This window comes from Pinus tabuliformis, chromosome 5_2 (assembly GCF_031772625.1).
Source record: "Pinus tabuliformis cultivar Carrire ecotype Pingquan chromosome 5_2, CPIR1, whole genome shotgun sequence".
Lineage (NCBI taxonomy): Eukaryota > Viridiplantae > Streptophyta > Pinopsida > Pinales > Pinaceae > Pinus > Pinus tabuliformis.
Window position 1 is genome coordinate 1,078,005,688 of NC_142306.1, and position 27,907 is coordinate 1,078,033,594.

General features: G+C 37.5%; 1 protein-coding gene across 1 annotated transcript; it reads right to left on the minus strand.

Annotated features, from left to right (window-relative positions):
* Nucleotides 1–2,611: 2,611 nt before the first annotated feature.
* On the minus strand, nucleotides 2,612–9,661 carry LOC149162976 (shaggy-related protein kinase epsilon-like). Its single transcript, XM_089437472.1, has 13 exons — nucleotides 9,362–9,661; nucleotides 6,952–7,230; nucleotides 6,563–6,655; nucleotides 6,407–6,466; nucleotides 5,921–6,193; nucleotides 5,757–5,831; nucleotides 5,617–5,673; nucleotides 3,944–4,084; nucleotides 3,772–3,822; nucleotides 3,571–3,666; nucleotides 3,410–3,493; nucleotides 3,182–3,284; nucleotides 2,612–3,041 (listed from the first exon to the last, which is right to left on the minus strand). The coding sequence occupies exons 1-13, from the start codon at nucleotides 9,368–9,370 to the stop codon at nucleotides 2,980–2,982; spliced, it is 1,383 nt and encodes a 460-aa protein (XP_089293598.1). The 5' UTR covers nucleotides 9,371–9,661; the 3' UTR covers nucleotides 2,612–2,979.
* Nucleotides 9,662–27,907: the final 18,246 nt, after the last annotated feature.

The following is a 27,907-nucleotide window of genomic DNA, read 5'->3' on the forward strand; positions in this document are numbered from 1 at the left end:
GGTGGAAAGATGCAGAGATGTTGGTTTTGATGAATGAATGGGCTGCTCAAAAGATTCAATACAGGGCTTTTTTGATGAAGGCATTTATCAAGGTCCAACATACACCGGGCTCCCTGGTGTGGACTGCTAACAGATCAGATGGTCTTTACAAAGTCAGCCTGGGGTACAAGCTCTCTTTAGCTAATCAAGTAGAGGTCGTCGAAGGATGCAAATGGGATCTTATATGGAAACTCAAAGCACCCTTAAAGGTAATGACACCTCTTTAGCTCATTCTATTCAATAGAATCCTTACCTAGGACAAACTACAGAAAATGCCCTGGCAGGGCCCAGTGTACTGCATTTTGTGCCAGGAGAATAATGACAGTATATCATTTGTTCCTATCATGCCATTTCGTAAAATATGGGCAGCAGTGAGAAGAATCCAAGAGGAAAACAAAGACGGGAATGAGAGTCAATAGAGGAAGCTCTGCAAAACCGGTTGGAGGACACTGACACAAGAAAGGAGGACTATTCCCTTCTATTGTTTGTATTGTGGTACATATGGCTGGGAAGGAATGGCTCTCTATTCCAGGGAAAATTCACACTCCAGCTTCTATTTTAAGTTTTAACAAGGTACAAGGGTCCTACAAATTCTTTGGACTCAGCATGAAACTTAAGAAACAGAGTGTGGCAGGTAAGGGTGACATAGATGAAACAAATCCCAGTGGCTTCTTTAATAGAGCAGCTCAACAAAATCCTGGTGAAAGTGTATAAGCCTCCTAATCTTATTAGATTCAGATCAGATATCTTTTGAGCTTGGCTTCAGAAGACAAACAAACAACTCAGAAGTGAAGGCTTTGTCCATAGTGATGACAATTGCTCAGGAGGCTAGATTAAGTGATATAAGCACTTATTGAGATTCAAAGTTGAGTATTCCTTGGATTAATGGATCTATGGAACCGAGAAATATCAGTTTAGATGGTGGTCTACAGCTAGCTAGTGATTTAAAGACCGCGTTGGAATCCATCAAACACAATACTATTACAGATAAGCTATCAAAACTGGCATGCAGCAGAGCAGCAGGGTCTGTATCATAGATATCATCTCAATATGGGGTAGAGGATGTCTTTCATCTGGGATTGTTGAAATTGTAATTTTCTCTGGTTTAGATCTCTTACCTTTACTGTTAGCTTGACCCCTGGATGTTAGATTCCATCCCCATAAACTGTCATAGATCACTACTGTTACTGTCTTTCAACTGAGCTCTTCACTGTTATTTTATTTTTTAAGAAGCCAATTTTTGCCCTGGATATAGAATGTAACTTTTGTGTTTTAAGCAATGGAAGAGTTACGATGTTTTCTGCGGAAAAAACAGCTCACAACAAAGAAAAGGATATTCAAATTTAACTTGTTAAAATGACAAATATGTTAAGGTTATGAGAGACATATCTTTAACCAAAGTAATAACCCACAAACATTAGAGAAATCAACTCTTTACATTCAGGAAATTGGATGCCCCTGTAAGACCAAACTGCTCCAAGCCTCAAGGGAAGCCTTACAACCCAATTTTCACTATATCTAAAATATTTGTCTTGGCATATTGATAACCATGATCTTTCTGATTCATATATTTCAATATTCATATTCGAACATGCCACATGATCCATACAACAAATAAACACCTAAACCGTACTCAAAATCCTCATGGAGATGGTGTATAACAATTTTATTAAAAGCTCTCCCCCTCAACCTAGGGATTTCTGACCAACAATGCGTGGAAGAAGGATTTTACCTAACATGCTTTCCGTGCCTTCTTAAAGTACATCTCATTTAGGATTTAGTACCACATGGACCACAACACACCTGAGCCAATGGCAGTCCGAAATAGCAGTTCAACAAGCAATAAGACAAAGTTGAGAGGACAGTAAAAGGATGCATCTTCAAGAAGTCACCAAATTAGGATCTTGCAATATCAAAGGTTAAACTGGAGATATAGAATTATTTGGAGAAAAAAGTGCGACAAAATACAGGGGTCTAATGAAGGAATAAAAAACAAATAATAAACTGTGAGAAATGATCGAATATAGAATATAAGAGTAAGAAAGTAGATTAAAGAATCTCAAAATGGAAGGATGTTTTGATATCACTAGGCCCCAGCATTAAAATTATCCACAATTAGCGTCCCTAAGTATGTTCAATGTATCCCATGGAAGGAAGTATGCTTAGAAAACATCAGAGAAGGCCACGTAGCAAAGACCAAACAATAAGAACAACTGGCATGAGAAATTTAGCTATTACAAGTGATATCCCGTATTGGAAAAGGAAACAATAAGAGATAGCATAGATATAGTAGTTAGGTATGGTGTTTATAAAACACCAAAGAAGGCAACGTAGCAAAAGCCAAACAACAAGAACAACTGGCATGATATATTTAATTATTACAAGTGATAACCCGAATTAGGCAAGGAAACAAGAAGAGATAAACATAGATATAGTAGCTGGCTATGTTACTTACAAGTCTTGACATTTGAGAAGAAAATATGATTCACGAACATGTCCTGAATAGCATTCTTGCCTAAAAATATTCTTTGCGCGATAAGAACTTGTAAGAATCAACTAGAATACAAAGAAATGACAAATAATTATGATCGTACATGCTGATAGATTTTAGAAACCATGGTCTATAAGCAGTTTTGATGTTCAGCCCCAACCTCATGAATTTTCAAAATGTGCCTTTCATCTTGAAATCATTTTCAACAGTTTAAAGAGGATATCTTAGGTTCCCAACAGGTGAGAGAATATAGAAAAGAATTGTGCCCCACAATTAGTGAATATTTTTTACAAGAATATTGCCCATCAATTGCAGGACTTTTACCACATAACTTACAAGACACAGCATTAGATATTTTTCCTGAAATTTTGAAGCCCCGAACACAGTAATCAACGTCGTTGATTCCATCAAATATGCATTTTTCTCTCTTTCAATTCAAAACCAAGCAATCACTTTCTTGCATGATCAGGGATCAACTTTTGAATAAGGTCAGGAGTAGCTCCTTTTAGTTCTGCATGTAAAGCAAAGGTGACAAGCAGGAACACAAAAGCAACTAAATTCTATCTAGATCAAAGTGCAATAGACAATACCAGGGAAAACTATAATAAAATTTAAACCTAAAAACAGAAAGTAAGAGATCAGTTCAGTTACCATGTGGTTTGAAGTTAAACAGTGGGGGTAAGGGGCGACCATTAGGTAAGCAGGTGCTGGGATCCCGGAGTTCATCAAAGAAGGGATGTGCACATGCTTCAAGCTGTGCATCCAGTGAATATCCTTTTAGAATGTCCCAAAAACAGAGGGAACATCTGCAATCTATATATTCAAAGAAACTACAATGTTGTCCATGTCTGCAAACATGTACAAATGTATCTAACTTACAGCAGTGCAGCGAAGACTCGGTGAGTACTGGAGAATCCTTGAGAGAAGATCTATCGCCTCTGCAGGTGCTCGCCTGTGGAATAGCTGAGAAAACAAACACGTCACTTTCTACACTGATGCGAAAGGAGTAAATTGGAGATATAACAGTTGCCAATACCAACCTTCTGCCAAGGGTGGGCCTTTATCTGTGGAAACTTAAACTCTGGATAATTAGGATTCATGCATTTAATCTCCTCGCGAGTGGGAGTCCCAAGGACCTGCGAGTAATATTTCAATTACTGCAAGCAAACCTCAATAAACTACAAAAATTGCAACACTACAGTGCAAGTTTAGTATGAACCAGAGATGGAAATATATATCACCTTAATAATCTCCACAAGCTGGTCCACTCCACTCTCCCCAGGGAAAAGTGGCTGAGAAACAGAAATAAACACATGAGTTTCAGTCACTCAAATACACAAGCTAAAAACCAATAACATATGTAATTATACAGTAAAACATCTGCAATATTTTGGAAAAAAACAGCCCATGCACCTGACCCAAAAGTAGCTCAGCCATGACACAACCTGTTGACCATACATCAATAGCAGTTGTATACTCTGTAGCTCCAAAGATCAGCTCAGGAGCTCGATAATAGCGGGAGCAAATATATGATATATTCGGTTCACCCTTGACCTATAACAAGAAATGAATAATTTTATCAAAGCCAAATATCTTAACTTCAAATAAATATATCCAGATTCCAAGCAGAAACAGCAAAAGAAATAAATACTTTGACTGGAAATAATGAGAATTGTTAAAATTGTGGCAAGAAAAGGCTTCATTTGACTTGTGCCTTAGCCATATAGAGAAATTCGATTTTCCACATCAGCAGGATGACTTGGATTGCAGTTCGCTGGAGTGACATGGCATTGTCTCCTAGTTAAGTCAGTAAATTTGAGTTATAGGCTAGAAGCAGAGTTTCGAATGGGTTGATTGCTAAAATTTAGCAATGTGGAAAAAGTCGAAGTCGGGATTAAATCGGCAAGGGTCCAAAAGTTGAAAAAGTCGTTAAAGTCGGGAGTTTTTCGAAAAAGTCGGCAAAAAGTCGGCAAAATTTAAAAAAATACAAAAATATTCATTTTTAAAAAAATCCGGACTTTTTCAATAAAATCCCGATTTTTTCAATAAAATCCCGATTTTTTCAAACAAAAAATCAATCATTAAAAAAATACCACGATTTTTTGGAAAAAGTCCCGATTTAATCCCGACTTTTTCGATTTAATCCCGACTTTTTCGACTGGGAAAAAATCGGCAAAAAATCGGCCGATTTAATCGGCCAGCCAAAAAAATCAAAAAATCGGGAATTAATCCCGATTTTTTCCCGACTTTTTCCACACTGAAATTTAGCAATCTAGTGAAGTTATTGTTAGTTAAACTCAATTAACTGAGCTCTAGTCCTTAGTGGAGTCAGTAGGAGTTCAGTTGAGTAGTTATAACAGTTGTTAACTCACTGATCTCTCAATTAACTGATCAATTTACTAAAAATAAACCCAGTCATGCATGGAATTCGAATTGCCTAGTTGGAGTGGAGAAAAAGGCACATTGTAATTATCAATTGTATACTAGTTGAGTGTACAGTGTTTTTGCATTGAGCAGGTGGTCAATTCCTTCAGGATTTGCGCAAGGAAATAGGGAATTCTCCTATTTTTTAGGGGCTAATTTCCTCCAGGATTGCGCAAGGAAATAGGAGGAAAGCTGAGGCCTATTTTGGCTAAGTGTTGGTCAGAGCAGGTCAGTGAGCAAGAGATCAGAATTGCAGTGCAGGGTGTGCTTCAGGATTGAAGCAAGACATTGTAATTGATCCATATTCTCATCTGAATTAATGCAAAGCAGCAGAAGGGTTTTTCCCAGTGTGGTTCCCCTATAAAATCATTGTGTTCCTTGTATTTTGATGGTTGCATGTTATTGCATGTGTTTCTATCGTGTGTTTTCCATTCCGTAGATTAGTAGAAGAAATTTTTGTCTCTTGATTTCAATTTGATTTCATTAGCAATAGCAAATTTCTGCAATTCTACAAGAATTACAACATCCATTTCAAACAACTTATGCATCACAACTAGAAAAGTAAATACAACCATTTTAAGAATATGACCAACTTTACATGTCAAATTAATAAGTACGGAATATTATCAGATGATGTTAAACTCAAAAAATGACATTCTTACCAGAACTTTGGCACTTCCAAAATCACATAACTTGAGCTGGTGCGAGTGGGGATTGACCTGTGGAAGCATATTTTCAGCAAATTGCTCAAATACATCTTACAATGACATTAGCTTTGCTGCAAGCTGATGATATGACTTACCAAAAGGTTCTGCGGCTTGATGTCTCTGTGACATACCCCAATCGAATTATGAGTATAAGCTAGTGCTCTGCACATCTGGCAACCAAGACATTGTGTCAGACAACATCTAAACAAACAGAAAATCAAGTCAGTTGCTCAAGTACATAAAGAGAGCAACTCCTTACCTGATAAGTGTATAGTTTTACATAAAGTAAAGGCATCCGCTGATTGATTCTAGTGTAGTGCTTTGTGATTCGATAAACTGTCTCTGGTACATACTCAAGAACCAAATTGAGGTACAGTTCATCTTTGTCAGTGGTTGAAAAAAAACAGTGTTTCAGAGATACAATATTGGGGTGCTCCATAAGGCGCATCATTTGCAATTCACGATTTTTATATCGTTTGTCCTGCAGGACCTTTTTGATAGCTACAGTCTCACCAGTTTCTAAGCATTTTGCCTGTATCAGACAGAGAAAAAGATGGTTAAATTATAAGTCAATACTCATCTATAACTAAGGTACATCTGGATGAGAAATGACTTGTACTTTAATGCAGACTAAATCAGGCCAACAAAATTGATACAGACAACTAAATAATTAAGAGCAAACTTCAGGCTTTGAATAATGTAGTGGATTCTCAAATGTCGTCCATCCAGGGTAGCTAATTCATACCTGAAAGACAGTGCCAAAAGACCCAGTTCCCACAACCCGCTCTGCCTTATAACTGACAGTCTGCAATCACTATGGACAAAAAGATGAGCCTCTTTCCTATTCCAAATACAGATTTTTGCATTTGAAATACTCTTAAGTAATCAATTCAAAACTCACTTGCTTCAGCTGGCCATTTCTACCACCAACCGGCATCGCAATAACCTGTCCGACCTCGGTGACAATTCCATCTACTATAGGAACATCTATTTCCTACAACAAATACATTTTGAAACAAGGAAAGTTTTATGATACACGAAAACAGCTCTTAAGTTCAAATAATTTCTGAGATCTGGAAGACATTCCCAAAAGTTTCTGAAGAAAGAAGACAAGGACTGATGCTACAAATAACCAATTTGGGCATCAAATTTGTCTTTCATGGTTCACATAAATTAGTTGCACTTGCTGGTGAGCAATACTTTCCATGCAAGAACTTTCGTATGACAATAAAAATAGCATTCAGATTGAAAAGCTAAGCAAACCAATATCAATCAGGTTGAGTTACTAACCTTATTATCAGCATTGCTGCTTTTGTCATCCCTGATCTTCAGCTCCTTCATTTCCTTTGGGAGGTCATCTAACGTATCCGGAACTATTTCTTCTCGCGGAATAGCATTGTCACGATAAGTCAGTGGGCGAACTTCATTGGCAGAGCCCACATTAATATTGTTCTTTATCATTTTCTTAGAAAGCTCTACTGAAACTTCAGCAATAGAATCCTTGTACACCTCTCTGGGAGCAATAACTGGCTCATTTTTCACCTTTTTCATGTTGGCTGTATCTGTTGACTGCAGTAAACAGTGTTGAATTTTTTCTTTGATCAGTCTGATAACAGACGAATAAAACTACAACCATTCATAACCTTACAAACATAATTAGGGATCAGTCTTGCCCAAACTAACCCATTCCCATGACAAACTTAGCCAGTGATCCATCAAGCCACAACAAATCTAACCAAGGACAACCCTTATCTATGACCAACTTAACCAGATATCAATTACAGGAACCTACCCATAAACAAGCATATCGATGGCCCAGTCAACAACTAAAGAGTATGGAGCATCCATATTAATTGATACCAATAGAAAACGCAGAAAGTATTTTCCACAGTCTTACCCCTTACAAGCTTAAAAGGTAGTTCACAACATCACAAAATTGATCGAGAACAACCCATATAAATAGGAAATATAGCCCAAGGGAATAGATCAAAAGGCTGTTGCCAACGTTGCTGGGCATTTGGCTAGTTCCATGCCAGCAGGTGCCCGATTTGAATCACCCTAGGTTAGGTGTACTAGTCTCTACCAACAAAATTACTAGGGATGCCATCCACAAATGGAAAAAACATCCCTTGGGTTTCCCATGAGGTTTACCTTGGAGAGAAATAAAAAAATATACAGCAATATAAGAAATGATCATTCCTGCAATCTTAGCCATAACAATTATAATATAACAATATACAGCAATATAAGAAATGATCATTCCTTCAATCTTAGCGATAACAAATATAATATAACAGGCAATCAGTTGCACCCACAAGCATATAGGCAAGAACCGTCTGAGAGCCTTCTTTCATATTTTCATGTGGTTGGTAGTGTTCTACACAAATAACTATTTTTCTTGCACTACTAAAACCCGCTGGATCCGCAAAAACTGATAATTTACTTAGTCTCACCCACAAGAAATGACAGTGCGGACAATCCTTATCAGTATCAAACATAACCACAGTTTCACCTCTAACAAACATAACAAATGATCATTCATGCCCATAATAAGCATGACCAGGAACACTGAAAATAATCCATACCCATGGAAAGCATAGACAGTATCGTTTCACAGATCCAACTAACAACCAAAACACTGAATAACTCAATATTCACAGTAAATATAGGAAAGGATCATTGGCAGACACGATAACAATGACTGAAAGGGCCTAGGACTATATATATGTCTATATCTAACATAACTAAGCATCATTCAGAGCCTTTTAACAAACATCAGGCACATTACCAGAATTGAAAATCCATATGCCTAGCAAATACAACTAAGTCATCAGAGGCTCATACCTACTCCAAATATAACCAGGGATACTGGACACCATAACGAACATAACCAGGGATACCAAGGGTAATCCATGTAAGGTAAATCTTCTCAAAGACTTGCCCTGATCAACGCTTATCTAAGTAGGAAATAACCTTTTAAAGTTAATCCTTTGAGAATAAGGCCTTGGTAAGAAGCACCGAATGAAGTGATTTCATATCGAGTCAAAATTTGGGCACAATATGATCATTATCACGATCTCCCTTTCAACAAGCATAACCAAGGATAATTCAAACAGAAAACATAATATAGCCAAAGATCATTCTCAGATATACGCCAAAACAAAGACAATTCACAGCAATAGGAAGCATGACCAAGGGTCATTGATAAAGACTTCGCCACAACAAACATAAACAAAGATGATAAACAAAAGCAAGATCACACGCCCACAAGAAACGTAACGAAAATAAAATCCACAAACATAGCCAGGGATTTTGCATACCCATACATGAAGAACCAAAAACAATTTTTCACACGCATCCAATAAAAAAACAAAAGACCGGCAATATGTTCAGAATTGAGGAATTCCAAGTCCACATATGACAAAATCAAAACAAACCCAGAAAACGTATCCTATTGGAGAAAATAAATCGGATAATTCCGTGAGTACTGGGATGTAACTCACCGCCCAAAGTTGTAACCATGTCGGTATCTATGTTTTTCCTGCAATGCTGATCATAATTCTGATTCTATTGAATTCTGTTTTCCTTATTGTGGTAAGGGCTCTGACACTAATTCTGTGAATCCAAGTCTGTTTGTTTTTCAAATAGATAGAAGAGGGGAGGAAATAAATATTTGAACCAGAAGAGTAAATGATTATACCCTTTTCATTTTTTTCTCCCGTGTCTCTTCTCGTTGATCTTGTTCCTTCCGCTCTCTCCCTGTCGCTCCCCCCTCAATCTCCCACCCCTCTTCTGTTGTGTGGCTTCAGTGGCATACCAATGCCCTTTTCCCAACCCTCCCCCTCACAACTCTCATTGTCAATGCCAATGCCCTAATCATATTGGTCCCCCCTGACTCGAGCTCTTTCCTCCATAGTCGGCCACCATGGTTATTCTCTCAGATTGATTATAGAAAAGACATGCTCTATTTTAATGATTTGTGCTCTTTCCTCCATAGTCGGCCACCATGGTTATTCTCTCAGTTTGATCATAGAAAAGAAAAGAGATGCTCTATTTTAATGATTTGTGGGCACCTTGTCTTTCGGTGTTACATTTCTTGGCGTTTATTTGGTGATGGTTATCCACCGATTATCTTTCAGGCTCATAATTTATTGTTAGAAATTTTATTTGGTATAAATATTTAATCAAAAACTCAATTTAAAATTAATATAATAAAAGTAATATTTATTTATATAATCTTTTAATAAAAAGAAATTAATAGTATATAGGAAAGCTGTTTAGTTAAAATAGTTTATTAATATATAAAGTTAAGTCAATAATACTCTCATCTGTCTGTGTATAACTTAAATAAGTACCCACTTTTTTAAAGATATGATTTTGGGTTTACTTAAAATAAAAATTAAAAAGCATTTAAACTTTTTGGAAATTGTCTTGTTCGTACGATTTTGAAATATTTTAAATTTTAAATGGTAGGGTAGTAAAAATATATAATAATATAATCTAGCTATCTGAAAAAATTATTAAAATAGTTTGATAAGTGTTATGAAATATTAAGAAAATTTAATTAAAATATAATAATATAATATAGTTATTTGAAAATTTTATTAAAATAGTTTGACAAGTGTTGTGAAATATCATGAAAATTTAAGTATGGGAAAATATAATAATATAATATAGTTGATTGGAAAAATTATTAAAATAAATTGATGAGTGTTATGAAATGTTATGAAAATTTAAAGGAAATAGAAAGTAAAAAACAAAAGCATTTTAATTTTTAAAATAATTTAATAATCATTTTAGAATACTTTGAAAACTTAATTAAGGAAAAAAAATGTATAAATTATAAAATCAAAATTAAAATTAAATTACAAAACCAAAATTAAAATTTTAGAATTGAGTGAAAGTTGTAGTGAAATTAGGATAAGAATAAAGAGTGGAGAAGTAAGATGGGCGGTGTCACGCCTCCAAGTTGGCGATAGTCTTTCAACCGCTCTTAGCGAGGTGCGGCACCACCAAATACTTTCTTTTCACCAATACTTATATTCGTGGACTACGCCTAATTCATTTTCTCCTACTTAGTTTGTGTTTCGCAACCAAGTATTATTATGTTTATCCTTTATACCAATGAACACCCATACACATTCATTATCAACAACAATTATAAACGAGAACACAATTGCACAGTATAAAGGGAAGGGCAACTCCCTGAACAATGAGTCTGCCCGAAATATATGTATTAATCAATCTTCAATATTGCAAGCTTTCACAAGTATACTTGGAAGTCCAAGTTTCATACTTAGCCAATTTTACAATCAAGGCAAACCTTTGTTCACCTTCGTGCACACTTACATGATGGGCGGGCGCTCACCCGAGCCATCAAGACACCCATGCCAAGACTTAGCACAAACGGGCACTACACGATCGTCGTGCACGCCTTAACCGACCAACGGGCACACCTTGCCCAACGCCTTCACCCAACTTCAAGTGCGAGTTACCTTCGTGCGGCTAACCAAGACTTAGCGCATGAGCTATGCGCTCTTCCTCTTGTCTAATCTGTGCACTAGACTGCGCACTCCTTTTGTGCGAAGATGTTGATCGAACTTGTGATCTCCAAATGCTTCCCAAACGCATTTCATATATACCCTTCGTAACGTGTGGGTGGGGCTGCCCAGCCGACCACCCAACCTTCGTTTACACACCCCTTGGCCATCGTTTAACGCCCAACTTTAAGTTGGCCCGCCCTCCATGTGAGTCGGCCCTCAAGCACATCGCCAAACACTCCAACCGGGTATAAACACTCCACCGCATTTCATTGTATCGTAGGTTTTGTCGCAACTTATGTCGCATAACCGGTCGCTCCTTCGTTGTGCGCTCCAACTCGTCGTTCACCTGCGCGCGCCCGTCGCACAACCGCCCATGCGCTCCAGCTCGTCGCACACCCACGTGCCCGTCGCACAACCGCCCGTGCGCTCCAACTCGGCGCACACCCGAGGACGTTACAGACGGGGTCAAGGAAAAGTTCAAAGCAAAAAATGGGAGGAGGAGGGATTAAGAAATAGTTAAGAATGGAGCATAAGGCAAGATATTAGAGAATGGATTAGGAAATAGGTAAGAAAGAGATACGAGAAAAAAGAAGAAAGGATTATAGAGGTTAGATAGAGATTACCTTTAAGGGGTGGTGATTAAATGCTAAAAAATAAAACAAAATAAGGAAGAGCCTTAAGGAATTTAAGGGGAGTGGGGGAAGATAAGAAAGAGAAAGAAGGTTTATTGAATTAGGGAATGGATAGTGGATTTTTAAAATTAGCTAAAGTTGTGTCCATTTTCACTATTAAAATTATTAGGGTTTTTTTTTTTAGAGAGTTAGCTAAATTCTGCTTGATTAATAGGATGTTGATATGATGTAAATGTCATTACAAGTCATCCTTTGCATGAATCATTGTCCCCATATGCATTCTCATCCCAGGTAGCTCCTATGCAAGACTCCTTAATTTTTGTCCCTTCTCCTAAAGATTTAGTTATGCTGGACAAATATAAACAAAGCTTTGTTTATAATGGTATCAATCCTAATTCGGATATAAGCTTCAGTAAGAATTCCCTTGTTGTTCTTGGTCTCAGTCCTGTTAACAGTGGCTCTCATGTTAATGCTTTTGAATTGTCTAGAAAATGCCCTAGTCCCTTGCCCTCCTTTAGGCCTCCCTTCCCCCCTCTATTGCCCCCTTATGTTGTCAAGCCCTCCTCTTCAAGTTGTATCCCCCTTGTTCTAAATCCCTCTTCTTTTTCCTCTGTCAATTCCGTTCATAACTCTCATTTCTAGGCTCATCCCAATTCCCTGGACTCCCTAGATATGTAGTATACCTAAGGGGGATAATATGGGGTACAGATGAAGGGACCCAGGGGAATAATATGATGTAGTGATTAAGGAAGATAAATAAATGGATCATAGTTTATAAATAAAGTGGTTAACCCGCATTATGCAAGGGACCATAAGTAGTTAGGAAATAATGTGATAATCCCATGGTATTAGATGTATGGTATTTAGAGACCCGTGGTATTGTATGTATGAAGCTTATATAGAGGCTAGAGACTCTCCATAATGAGTGTTAACCACTTTATTTATAAACTATGACCCATTTATTTATCATCCTTAATCATTACATCATATTATTCCCTTGGGTACCTCCCTTTGTACCCCATATTATCCGGTTAGGCATACTACAAGATATATGTTTTTTCCCTCCTCTAGTTCCTACATATGTATCGCCTCCTCCCCATGGTATTCTTCCCTCAACATGATTCCCTCCTTCTGCCCTCCCATCCTCCCGAGATATTTTGAATGTTATTCCTCTTTTGATTCTCAATTCTTCCTCCGCCCCTGACAGGGTTTCCTGCTCTCTTTGATGCCTTCATCACCGTCCATTAGAAAAAATATATATATCCTTGGCTAGAGACTTTGCCTCTCGTGGGGCCTCTAGTGTCTCTTCCTCTTGGGCCCTTGGAGTGCAATTTCCCATTGAAGGAAGTCAAGAATGGCAGTCTTATTGTTGAACATTAGGGGAATTGGGGGAAACTCCAAATTCCTTTCCCTTAGGAGGTTGATTGTGTCTCATTGCCCATCTATTATGTTATTTCAGGAAACTATGGTATCAGGGACCAAAGCTTTGGAGTTCTTCTCTAAAATCTACCTCAATTGCTGCGTCTACGCGTCGGATGCAGATGGTCAGTCTGGTGGCCTAGTTGTTGCTTGGGACCCTACTTGGCCTCTTTCTCTACTTTCCAATCTAAAATGGAATTAATTCTTGAAGGTAATTTAAGAGGTTTTTCCAGGTGGGTGATTGTTGTCAATTGCTACGGGCCTTATAACGAAATGATGGGGGATGACTTTCAAAGCAATGACCTTCTTGGATGCAATAAGATGATTCTCACAGGTGATCTTAATCTAACTTTGTCTTCTAATGAGATCTAGGACAATAAAGCCAGACAGGATCCTCTTGCTCTCTATTTTATTTCTTTGTTCCAAAATGTAGAGCTTATTGATATATGTTTGTCTCTAACGGCTCCCACTTGAAAAAATTGCAGAGTGGATAGTGATGGGATTACGAAAAGACTAGATCACTTTCTATTGGTGGAAAATCTTATTCCTTGCTTCAACAAATATAGATCTTGGATTGTCTTAGATGGTATCTCAGATCACTCTCCTATTTTTATGGAGATCGAGGTTCAAAAGTCTTTCTCTCCCTCTCCATTTAAACTTAATCATGCTTAAATCGAAGATCAGTCTTTTAATAAGATTGTTAGGGATTCCTGGCCTTCTCTGGAGGTGCCTTTTCTTGCTTCAGACATGGATTCTTTCTCTTTCAAGTTAAACTTGTTGAAGAAATTGGTTGTCATATGAGAGAAGGATAAGAAGAGAGAGCTAAATGTCGAGCTTGGATCAATTGAGCAGGAAATATATTTTTTCAACTGCTCTTTTTACAATGATATGTTCCCTTCAAAAATCAAAGCACACATATGCAACCTTCAATCGAGAAAATTACACATTTTAAATCTAAACGAAGAAGCTTGGAGAATTAAAAGCAGACCAACTGGATATCCAAGGGCGACGGTAACACCAAATTCTTTCATAAGTATGCTTCTTATAGAAAAGTAATCAACTCTATTTGGGAATTAAAGGGGCTTGATGGATTGATTATTTCTGATAAAGATGATTTAAATAAATTTGTGGTCTCTCATTTCTCCTCTCTTTTTAAGAAGCCCCATGTCAATAACTTAATGGAGCAATTACAGGTAATCAATCTATTCCCTCATTTTTTCTCTGAAGAAGAGGCAGATTTTGTTGGTAGACAGGTTTCCCTGGATGAGATTGAAGGTATTTTGAAGAGTTGTGCTAAAGAAAAGAGTCTTGGGCCTGACGGCTGGATTGCATATTTTTTTATTCATTTCATTGATCTGTTGAGGAATGACCTTTTGAAAGTTGTCGAGGAGTCTAGAGTCAAAGCCAAAGTTAACAACTCTATCAATGCCACTTTCCTTGCCTTAATTCCCAAATATTCTAAAGCCCTCTCCTTTGATCAATTCCAACCCATTTCCCTATGTAACTTGGTCTATAAAATTATTGCTAAAACCATAGCTAACAGACTAAAGGTGAAGTTGGTATTGGAAATCTCTAAGGAGAATTTTAGTTTCTTGCATGGACAACAGATTTACGAAGCTATTGATATTGCCCAGGAGTTCCTTCATTCGATTAAGGTCAAAAAGATCAAAGCCCTCATCTTCGAATTAGACCTTATGAAAGCTTACAACAAGGTTAACTAGGATTTCCTCAGGACGCTACTAATTCAAATTCATTTGGGGCCAATTGTAACCAACTGGATAATGGTTTGTGTCTCTTTTTTGCTTCCTTTGCTACCTTAATTAACGACTCCCCTTCTCATTTTTTCCCCTGCTCTAGAGGGTTGTGTCAGGGATGCCATTTGTAACACCCTCATCCCACATCTACACAAGGAATCGGCTAATTGGGGTAAATATACGATGAGAGGCCGCTATAATGGGATTCAACCTCCTAGGTCACCTTAATGAAGTGGAATCGATGGAAACACACCATACAGACCTTCCACATCAACGACAAATCTCCCAGGAGCCATCCCAACCACTCAGGTAACCAGCCCCTGAGACCTACTGAAGTTTTTTACCATTAAACCCTTGACGCTTCCTTGATATGGGCATGCATGTGTCGAGGAGGTTCTAGACGCTCCCACAACATGGGTATGCATGCATTTCGTGACTTTTCTCCTCATACCTATGCCTGCGACTACGAGATTTGTGACACTTTTTCAGGCCCAAAGCCCAGGTCACTTCCCATAACTCAATGACACTTTCAGAATAGAAAGATAGCAACATAATAAGGATACAAATGCAACTAGTTGAACAAGGACTTGATTGGACCCCTACTAGCCATGATAGCCATTTCGACAAACATGTCACAAATATGTAATATACAGGTTTAAATAACATATTTGAGAATAGGGGTCTGATAGTTATCTGAGAATCATTAAGAAGCATTGTTACCTTATATCATTAGCTGCATTATCATCTATTAGGTCATAGATACAGTGATAATTCATTTACAAATCAAAACATGAGGAGAGCCATACATCATCACTCATAATACATGCTTATAATCAGCATAATAACAACAGAATAATCAAGGATACATCGGCCATAGAATGATCCGATTTAGAATATTAGTTTGTAGTGTTAAGATCTTCCTTAGATTATAAACAAAATGCTTTTATTGTGCTTAAGGATTCATCAATTTTTTTGCAAGTGAAATGAAGAGTTTTTATGTTATTTTTATAAGCAATTTAACATAAATCAAAATGTACAGAACATCATCAAAAACACATTACAACAACACATGATAAAGGAGTTCACCCCTCCTAGGCTACGTCTCCTTGGTCTAGCTTCCAATGGCTTGGGCCTCTCTATTATGCTCAAAAGTGTAAAAAAATGTGTTTATAATGCTCAAATTCTTATGAAACCTGCTCCAATCAGTTCAGAATACTAAAAAAACGATTCTCTAGCCTCTTTTTGCAACCAATTTGGTGGAAAACTGAAGAAAGTTATGAATTCTCCTAGTTTTCCCACTATTCATTCCACAAATTGCTCCAAACCCGACATTATCCTACAACTTAGCTCCAAAAATCCACTAACTAGGTGAAAATTTTTCCGTGTGCCAAGCCATAATCTGTCGGCAGCGACTATCTTATCACAAATCGCAATCAGCCGAGTCCTGCGGGCTTATGGTATGTGAACAAGGCAGGCAATGTGCGATTGCGATGTGTGAAGAAGAATCACAAAGCCATATAACCATATGCACAGCAAATCAACACACAAACATTAAACTGGCGAAAAAGGCAGAGAGCCGTCATGTGGTCTCTCATGCTCATGTAATTCTCATTTTTATTCAAATAATTTAATAATACATTTAAATACATGAGTAAGTGGTCTTAAGATAGTGCATCTATCTTAGACTCACTTGGGTGAGACAATTTCTCAACTTACACACTAATTTAGGAGAGCTAGTTGGAGAGAATCTCTCATCCAAACTAGACTCCTTAGTTTGAGGAATTCTCATGATTTTATTTATTTAATTTAATAATTGGATTTATTATTGATTATTAAGAGAGTGAGGCTAACATCCCCCCCCTCAATGATAAATCCAAAACGAACAAGGAACCATCTTCCAAGTTCTCAAGTTGATCCTCAAAAAGCATTTGCCTAAAAAACCGCCAAAGCTGGATGTTGAAGAAACTACAATATGAAGAGACCATGAGTCAGCTGCATGACTGATTCATCTATGAACTTCACTTGACAACTCCATCACGTGCCAAGTTGCAAAAGGATCCAACTGTCCTTTGCTTGAAAACAACATCTGGTGTCCACTGACACAATTTGATGAACGCGCACTGGCGTATTTGCTGATGATGATCGCCCACTGGCTGCTTCGCTGATGTTGTCAAGGCTTTCAATCTGACAACCACTTGTCAATTTCATTGACATTTTCCCCCCTTTGTCAACTGAAAGGAGAGGCAATCTTCTCCAAAATATATCTGAACTCCCCCCCCTTTAGGTGTAGGAGTGTTTCACTGGTGTACTCCCCCGTTCAACTGCACGAGAGTACCATCTTCATTTTGACCATTAGCTACAATATGTGTGAGTGAATCCGATTGTAAAACTTGTACAATCTTCTGGCTGTGGATGACCATTCCCAGGGATCAATCCATGAATAATTTATCTTCAATCTGGCTGACTGTCATTGGTTGTAGCATTTCTCTGATGTATGATTTGATTTGCCACAATGGTGACAAGGATGGAGATCAAAACACTGATCTTCCAGATGACCAGTTCTTTGACAATGAGAACATTTTGGTTTGTTTGCAACTTGAGTTTGTGTGCATTTTTGTTTGTTTGCAACTTCAAGTTGTGTGCATTGAGGTCGTTCTACAAGTTGCTGAGAACTTACTGAGGTGATTTGTTCAAGTAATCTGGCACTGACGAACTGAATGGGCTTTAAATAATTAGGGATATGTAAGTTGTCGTTATCTTTGACATATCCTAAGCCACGTCAATTTCGATTACTTTGAATTTCTTCCCATGGCTTGATGATGGGTTTGGAAGAAAGTTGAACTGGAACAACTTCAACACTTGAAGCTGGTTGGATGAATGAAGTCGAATGATCAGCTGTCTCTGGATTGGTCAAAGACTTGGAAGCAACATGCTTCTCTTGCAACTCATTTCTCTACAGTTGCGACTCCAGTTGAAGGAACTCAATCGTTTCATGTGCTTGTTGTAGATTCATTGAAATATCAACAAGAGTTGATTTGCTGATTTGCACCACATCTTTAGCAGTTAAGAGGATCAAATTGTTAAGAATCGTTAACAACTGAATGCTTTTCACCATGTGAACTTGTTGGAACTCACGCTCACTTGCTTTTAATACTTGTTGGATTTGTAGAACTTGCTCGCTTGATGTTTGATTGATTGTTGCACGCTCGCTTGAACTTGTTTTAACAATTGATTGTATGAACGCACACTTGCTTGCTTTCACGCTCGCTTGATGACGATCACTTTGCTTGAATGTTGCACTGACACTTTGTGAAGGCTTCAATCAACTTCATATTCGCTCATTTGCTGTAGATTTGATTTTGACACGCTCGCTTGCTTGGTTGTTGTTATGAACACACTTGCTTGCTTGATTGTACTTGCTTGAAATACTTGTTGTCTTGAACTCCTGTGTGATTACTGCACTTAGTGATGCACTGAATGTGCTAAAAAAATGATGGGTGTTGAACACTGTCAAAAATGCACCCAAATGATAAGTGTTCGAGCGACAACTGACTTGACTTAATGTAAGCACTATAACAAATCAAATGAGGGTATCGGTTACAACCGAAAATGCACCCTTACAATTCAAAAAAAAAGTTTATCTGCAAGTGATACAAAAAGTGTTGATGATGTTGATGTTGTTAGGCTTGAAGTGCTTGATTTGTAGAGTCCTTAACTTGATGGCGTGAATTAGTTGTTGTGAAATGTTGTTGCAGAATATTACTTTTATCAAGTTGATGATGTGACGCTTTGTGCTTATGAACTTAATTGATTATGGGAGCTTTGATTTTAGGAGCTTGATCAATTACTTGTATATGTAAACTTTCTTATGTGCATGTAGTTGTTTTGTTTAAGCATAATAAAGAGAATGTTTTACAAATTCAACTCAAATCATGCAAGCACTTTCACGACACAGAGTGTACCTATGATCCCCTTATTCAATTTCGGGTAGATCTAGGACACGATCACCACAAAAAAGATATGTTTTTATTAACCTTCAAGATACATCATCATGACAATGTCTTCAGTGAGATGTCTCAAGCATAGACTGAGAACTCCTTGGCGTCAAATTGTCTTCAAAAAACTACGTGTAGTGACTCAATCACTCTCAAAGTAAAAGATTCCTCTAGATTACAATAATGTCTTTCACCCAAACAAATTCACTTATCGCTCCAAATTTACAAAATATGCACCTTATGACTCCACAAAATCACTTATTACTCCAAAAAGCACTTATCACTCAAAAAATATTATTCTCATTCCATTCAACTATTTCTAAAGGGTGACTCACTCTTTAACCCTAAATAACACCAGATTTTTTATTTTTTATTTTTATTTTTTAATCTTTCTCAACACAATAAGACCTTTTCTTCTTTTTTTACTTTCAATGGATAAAATTAATTTTTATGAAGATCAATCCACTCCATATCTTCATCACACAATCAATATTTCTGATATTGTTTCTAATTTTGGATGCGCTAACCATGACAAATTATGGCCAAAAACCATACCATATTCACGACAATTGTCGCAGGCCATAACTATTAAATAGTTGTGGCAATGTGCACTATAGATCTCAGGTTCTTTGCCGAAAGATCAAATCTCGGTCTGAGCCGTCTGGTGCAAGCCTAGGGTCGACAGTAGAAGTCAAATCCTAAAGGGCTTGTATCTATTGACATCACATGAAACTTAAAATTACATGAATAGATCAGACACTGGCCATTCCCAACGCATTCACTACCATTTTCAAAAGGTGATTTTCATTCTGTAGAATTCCATTGAATGATTCAAGCAACGTAACCCCAAAGGGGTGATTTACCTTCACTTCTTTGACCACTCCTTGATCACATTATTGGTGGACTTATACTCGCTCAACGTGAATGGAAAATGAGACCATGCCCCTTTGAATTTCAATTCCAGAACAAACTCATGCTCTTTTGTTCCCAACAAGATTCCTGTCTAACATGGAAGTCTAGGGTCCATCGTTTTGGCAACACCTCGGTTAACTTTTTTGTTGAATTCTCTTTCACTAATTCCTTAGTGCGCTGCTGGACATGGGATTTCTCTTTGGTTCTGGCTCAATGGATTAGTATGTCCTCTATTCTTTTCTGTTAGCTGGTATTCGTTGCTGCATTAGTACAAGATGGATTGATATCATGCCTGACAAGAAATGTCATTACAAATTTCACAACCACGACGTCTTCTTCTGCAGAGTACTATTCGTTGTTGAATTTTTCTGTGCAAAACCTACGCTACACAGAATCCAGTGTGCGCAAGCCCAACGTTGTGATTGTCCCGCAAAGCAGGCAACAAGTGCAGAAATCAGTGGCCTGCTGCGTACAATACGGTTGGGAGATTCGGGTTCATAGCGGAGGGCACAGCTACGAGGGCCTCTCCTCTACATCATATACTCCCTTCGTCATAATCGATCTCATTACTTTGGACGCCATTAACATCGAAGAAAATGGGTATTCCTCATTCATGGGGCAAGAGATGCCTTGACTCTAAGATTGTTCACCAACAGTTCAAGGTCGAACTGTCCACAGGTCAATTGACTGCACTCAATGATCCGCAAAGATTCCTCAAAAACCTCCACAGCGCACGGCATCATCAAACCCTCTTTCTGTTGGAAGCCATATTCGTCTGAGTAACCAACAAAGTTTGGATAAGGCTTGCAATCAAAACCTAAGTAGTTCGCCCTATGCGCACTACAGCACTAACAAATATTTTTTTTCATAAAGGTGGCTCTGAAAACACATGAAGAAAAATCACAAAGCCATATAACCATGTGCACAGCAAATTAACACACAAACATTAAACTGGCGGAAAAGGCAGAGAGCCATCATGTGGTCTCTCATGCTCATGTAATTCTCATTTTTATTCAAATAATTTAATAATACATTTAAATACATGAGTAAGTGGTCTTAAGATAGTGCATCTATCTTAGACTCACTTGGTTGAGACATTTTCTCAACTTACACATTAATTTAGGAGAGCTAGTTGGAGAGAATCTCTCATCCAAACTAGACTCCTTAGTTTGAGGAATTCTCATTATTTTATTTATTTTATTTAATAATTGGATTTATTATTGATTTTTAGAGAGTGAGGCTAACAACGTGGTGGATTCGACGGGAGTATTAACCGAAACCAATAAACATCTCGCATCCGGGGACTTATTGCATTCGGCAATTCGATGGATAACCGGGGTTTTATATATGCAGAACTTTTGCACTGTTGCTTTTGCGATTGCGATATCTCATTGAAACCTGGTATCTGTTGGGGGTCGTTTCTGTAACACCGACCCTTTGTCGATCTGCGATTGCGATCCATCGCATTGCGCCTCTGGTCATTTCTTGAAAACCTTCTCGCTTGCCTCATCGCATCACACCCTTCCCTGCTCTGGGGTCGATTTCTAACGCTGATCTGCCTGCGATTGCGATTTGCAACATGCAAGGGCCAATGTCAGCTTGTCACTTGCCGTCTTCTCATCTGCTGAAGGACCTTGCCACATCATCCATTCCTGCCATGTGAGAAAGTCAAACATGAACTTTGACTTGCTCTAACTTCTGCATACGAGCTCGGATTTGAGTGTCGTTCACATCGTTGGAATCAGAATGACGATCTCTTTGATCTGAAGATAAGTTTAACGATATTTTGACACTTTGATTTTTTAGCCTAATTTTGAGCACCTGATCACTCCTCCCCACTGGAAGCCTTTTAGACCCCAAAAGGATCACTTTCAATTGTTCAGCATGTGAGGGTACAGTTCCCTCACCTTTCCAACCTCTATCCATTTGGCTTTTGAAAGAATTGTACTCTTGAGCCCCACTCGAAGATAATCGATACTTTCCCTTTTTTTTGTCCTTGTTCTTTTGTCAAGTATAGTGTCTTGCTGAAGCACATCAAGGAATTTGGAAAAAAAGTCTTCAATAGATGGAATTTGAGCATTCTTCCTTGATCTTCAATCAAAGGAGGCTCATAAAACCTTAAATTCTCAGCATTAACAACAACATAAATTTGCATATATGAAGGCAAATCCAACCTGAAGGCATTATTACCAATCTTTTCCAAAATTCTGAATGGACCATATCTAATTGGTTTTAGCTTTTTACCTTCTCCTTGGTGTAGAAATTCTGACTGTAGATTAATTTGATAATGCAATATAACTAAAGCAAAATACTTTAATCTACTTCTACAATCAAACTTGCGGAAGCTTAATAAATTTGAGCAAGATCAAGCAAAACACATATAACCAGAAGCAAAATCAATGCACATGAAACACAGAAGAATACTTTGGGGAAAGCCTCAGCTAAAAAACCCCGCTATCTGTATTATCATACAAGTGGAAATATATCAGGATTACACAAAGCTTTAGCTCTCAATACAATCCCTCACTGATGCTCACAGACAAAATAGATTGCTCATATGCCTTCTCCTCTGCCCTCCAAGCTCCTATTTCCTTGCATTGTTTCTCCTAGGTGATCCAGTTGTTACCAAGTGTAACACTGATCACTCACACTGATCTTACACCCTGTAAAACTACACAAATCTCAAGGAATGAATTCCTTCTACATGCAAGAGTTTTCCTTATAGGAAAATTCTAGCAACTAATAGTACATTGTCCCTGTCTTTAATCTCAACTGGGTCTTTCTCTGAATAGACATGCATGAGTTATTTATGAGAGAATCTTCAGTTATCTAGAGTACACTAGTTTGATGCATGCATGCATTAACTGACTAAACTCACAATTAGTTCCTCAAACAGTTTGGAACTAATTTAACTGGACTTAACTCAGTTAACTGAGCTAACTAATTACAACTCAAATATAACTCATCTTTATTTCCTTAATTAAGGGATAATCTCCTTAATTTAAGGGATAACTCTTGCATGACTTCACAAAGACTTCTAGCTTGAATTTCTCCAACTAAATAATCCAAGATGAATTAATTAATTAGTTTTCAAGCAGCTGGTGAGACTAAATTCGAATTTTAATTCTCAATTTTAATTCAAGGACAAATTAAAATTGGAATATTCTTGTTGCCACATTTCAACACTTGGAGCTTCTCTTTGTTAATGTGAAGCCAAACTTCATCTCCAACTTGGAACTTGTGATCTTGATGATGCTTGTCATGCCTTTCTTTGTACTTGCCTTGACTTTTCTCAAGTTGTTCTTGAACCTTTTGTTGTACTAATTGTATTTGTTCAATGAACTTTCTTGCTTTGTCTATGTCTCTATGACCTTCAATAGCAACATCTTTGCTGAAAATTAATCCAAAGGAGATTTAGGCAAGTATCCCATGCATGCCTCAAATGGCGAAGTTTGAGTGGAAGAGTGCTTGGCTTGATTGTAAGCATGTTGAATATAGTGCAACTGTTCATCCCACAACTTAGGATGCTTGTTGCAATATCCACGCAGAAGATGTATCACTGTTATGTTCACTACCTATGTTTGACCATCTGTTTGTGGATGAAAGGTTGTACTCTTTTCCATTTTGGTGTCCATGAATCCCCACAAGTTTGACCAAAAATTCCCCACAAACCAAGAATCTCAACCACTAACAATGGATGTGGGCAATCCAAAATGCACCAAAACATTCTGAAAGAATAACTGAGTAGTTTGTTCAGCTGTAACTTGCTTTTTAAATGGCATAAAAATACACATTTTTCTGATCCTATCCACAACTACATACAAATAATCATGACCTCTTTTTGACAACGGAAGACCTCCTACAAAATCCATAGAAACACTCTCCCATGGTTGTGAAGGAACCAGAAGTGGTGTGTACGATCCTAACTTCCTATTACTAGGCTTACTAATTGCACATAATGAACATCCCTTAATAAAATGAGACACGCTTTCAAGCATACGAGGCCAATAACAATACCTCTGTAGATGTGCCACCGTCTTACTTACATCGAAATGACCAGCAATAAGAGAAGTATGTGCCTCTCTTATGATGTTAACTCTTTCTCCTCACGGAATACAAAGCTTTCCAAGATGGTACAACAAGTTATCATGCAAATGATAATCCAATTCCTCTACTTGGTTACCTTGACTCAAGCTTGCATAAACATCTTGAAATTCATTATCTAATGCATATTGCTCAATATAACTTTCATGTAAAACATAATTATGCTTGAGTAAAGTAGTTGCACTAACAATCGGCCTAGAAAGCATACCGGCAACTTTATTATAGATACCTTTCTTATACTTGATTACCAAGTGGAGTTGTTGAAGAAAATTCATCCATCGGAAGTGTCGTGATTGTTGCAACTTTGGTTTAGATTGCAAGTATTGCAATGGTTGATGATCAATGTGAATGATTGTTTCCTTACCCATCAGGTAGTGTTTCCATCTTTTCACACTTTGCACCAATGCATACAATTCCTTGTCATATGTAGGATAGTTAATTATTGTACCATTAAAAGTTTATAAATGAAAATAGATAGGCTTACTGTGTTGCATGAGGACTGCACCCATAGCGTAGTCACTAGCATCTGTCTGAATCTCAAATGATTGTCTTAAGTATAGAAGTGCGAGTATGGGATTTGTATTGATATTTTCCTTCAACGCACCAAAGTCCTTTTGTTGTTTGCATCCCCACTGAAAAACCTTTTTCACGTTGGTCAATGCATGCAAAGGAGTTGCTGTAAGAGAAAAATTAGCAATGAATTTCCTCCAATATTGCGTTGATCCCAGAAAACTTCTTACCTCTGTAATTGTCTTGAGCCTTGGCCAATTCACAGTGATGTCAACCTTGTAGGGATCTATTTTCAACTCACCTCCTCCAACAATATGACCCAAGTATACTAAAGAAGTCTTTCCAAACTCGCACTTTGACATCTTCAGATACAACTGCTCTTTTTTCAAGACATCAAGTACTTTTCTTACATGCATGACATGTTCAACATGGGATTTACTAGAAATTAAGATGTCATCTAAATAGACAATGACAAATTCATAAAGAAATGGCCTCAACACATCATTCATCACACTCATGAATGTAGCAGGAGCATTACATGAACCAAACGACATAACTAGCCATTCAAACAAACCCTGTTTTGTTTTGAACATTGTCTTCGAAATGTTTCCTTCGGCTATTCTAATTTGATGGTAGCCACTTCTTAAGTCCAGCTTAGTAAAATACTTTACATCTTTCAATTGATCCACTAAATCATCATTTTGGCTAGTGGGTAACGGTTCATTACTGTAATTTTGTTCAATGCACGGAAGTCCACACACATGCGCCATGTTCCATCCTTCTTTGGCACCAAGACAATAGGTGAACCATAAGGCGAGGAAGATGGTCTGATGATCCCTTTATTCAACAACTCTTGGATTTGCGTCTTAATTTATGCGCTTTCCATCACTGACATCCTGTACATGCCAATGTTAGGAAGAGAACAATCTTACTGCAACTGTATCTCATGTTGGATTCCTCTCTTGGGAGCCATCCCTTTGGTTCCTGAAACATTTCATCATATTGGTTAACTACGTCAACCAATTCAGATTTCAAATTCAAATCGCAACCTTTAAAAGCTTCACTATCAACATCATTTTTGTGTTTGATCATGAGAAGCATGAAATTCTTGCTCGAATTCACCAGTCTTTTCATATGCCCTGCATTAACAAGCGAAATATTTGTTTTCTTGTTGTGAGATCTCACAATATATTCTACTTGATTTTTGAATAAATGATAATTATTTTCATGTCGATGGAAAATAATTGTTTTGTCATAAAGATACGGGCTGCCCAAAAACATGCCACAAATATCTAACGGCACAACTTCAAGCTCCACTTCATCTATGAAATTTGTAGTAATAGCAAATCTCAGTTTACATTTTCTAGTAACCTACAATTGTGCATTGTCACATACCCATCCAAGTGGATACGATTTATGATGTCGAACAATTTCCAGATTTAAACTCTTGACAATGTTTTCAGAGATAAGATTGGCTTGAGAGTCGCTATCGAATAGCTTATCAATCTTGTTATGTTTTGAGATCACCCTTATGTGAAACAGTACTATTCTCCTCTTTTCATTTCGAGTTTCATTTTGCGAGTCTGAACAACTATTTTTGGCAATGGATTCTTTTCCTTTTAACCCCATGGCTGTGATTTTAGTTTCATTGTCGGAATCAGATCCTGAATCCTATTGAGTGGTTGTAGTTGTCTTCTATTTTCCCTTGTTGTTGTTTCTTTTTGGTTTCATTTCAGGACGTAGCTTCCAACTGTGAGCTTCATCGTGACCCTCTCTGGAACAATGTTTGCATGTAATTTTCTCTCCTTCTTTTTTAATGGATGTATTTTTCTTTGCCTTCCCTTTGAAAGCATTTTCTTTTCCCTTACTCTTAAATGAATTTTTACTACTTTCTTCTAGGGTATTTTTTCCTCTTGTCTCAAGATGAGTGGCTTGCACACACACATCTCTAGAATATTGGGATTAAACATTAAAACAGTATGCCTAAGGTAACTATGTAAACCCCCTGTGTACTTCAGCAGTGTGTCATGTGACTTCAAATCTACACCTAACATCAGAGAACTTTTTTTGAATTCTTGGGTGTAATCTTGCACATTTTGACCTTTAAGTTGTCTAAAGTTCTGCCAATTCATGATGGCTTTCTGCATATAAGCTAGAGGGTAGAATTTTCTTTTGATTGCAGTAATGAAATCATTCCAAGAAATAGATATCTTACCGTATTTTTTAATCTTCTCTTGGGTCTTTGATTCCCACCATACAAGTGTTGCACCCTCCATTCTCAAGGAAGCTAACTGAATCTTTATGTCATCCTCTTGAAGGTTTTGAATCCTGTAATAGACCTCTAACTAACAAATCCAATTATCGAGCTTATTTACATTCACTTCACCATTATACATAGGCAACTCAAATTTAACATCAAGTTTTAAAAAAGGTGATTTACCAGTTCCTTTTGAAGAATGATGATGAGTATGAGTAAGGGTTGTATTAGTGGAAGAGTGTGAAGATGCTTGTGAAGAAGAAGATGAAGAAGATGGTGGAGAGGGTGGAGGTTTTTATCCATTCCCGTTACCTCATTTTCCATTACCTCCTCTTGAAGAGTATTCTCCTTTGGGAGGTTTGGAACTTTCTCCTTGCAACATGTTATTCCTCTCTTCATAGAGGACCTTCACCATCTCTGTCATATCAAAGAAAGCCTTTCTGAAGGTCTTCTCATCTTCTGTCATGTTTGTAGGTTCTCCTTCATGAGACATGATCTCTAGAGTCTCAACTGCAACTTGAGGCTGAACTGGTGTTGGAGATTGTGGCAACCTTTCTCTTCTTCCCCTTGACCCAACTTCAGGGCTTCCAACCAGCTTTCCTTCACCTCTTTTGAGTTTTAACCTTGTAAGCATGACATAAACTTGCAAACAATTAAATCCTTCTTTCACAAAGAAAACTTGGCTTTCATACCAAATTGATCTAATTTAGAATATTAGTTTTCAATGCTAAGATCTTCCTCAGATTATAAACAAAATGCTTTCATTGTGCTTAAGGATTCATCAATTTTTTTGTAAGTGAAATGAAGAGTTTTTATGTTAATTTTATGAGCAATTTAACATAAATCAGAAATTAAACAACAACATAAACATGTACAGAACATCATCAAAAACAAATTACAACAAGCACATGATAAAGGAGTTCACCCCTCCTGGGCTACATCTCCTTGGTCCAACTTCTAATGGCTTGGGCCTCTCTATTATGCTCAAAAGTGTAAAAATTTGTGTTTACAATGCTCAAATGATTCTGAAACCTGCTCCAATCAGTTCAGAATACTAAAAAATGGCTATCTAGCCTCTTTTTACAACCAATTTGGTGGAAAACTGAAGAATTTATGACTT

Excerpts from the sequence above, each read along its gene's own strand:
- LOC149162976 (XM_089437472.1), bottom strand. Across the intron at positions 3,823-3,943 it reads CTGAGCTACTTTTGGGTCAG|CCACTTTTCCCTGGGGAGAG; the intron begins GTGCATGGGCTG and ends TCTGTTTCTCAG. Across the intron at positions 3,494-3,570 it reads AGGCCCACCCTTGGCAGAAG|CTATTCCACAGGCGAGCACC; the intron begins GTTGGTATTGGC and ends TTGTTTTCTCAG.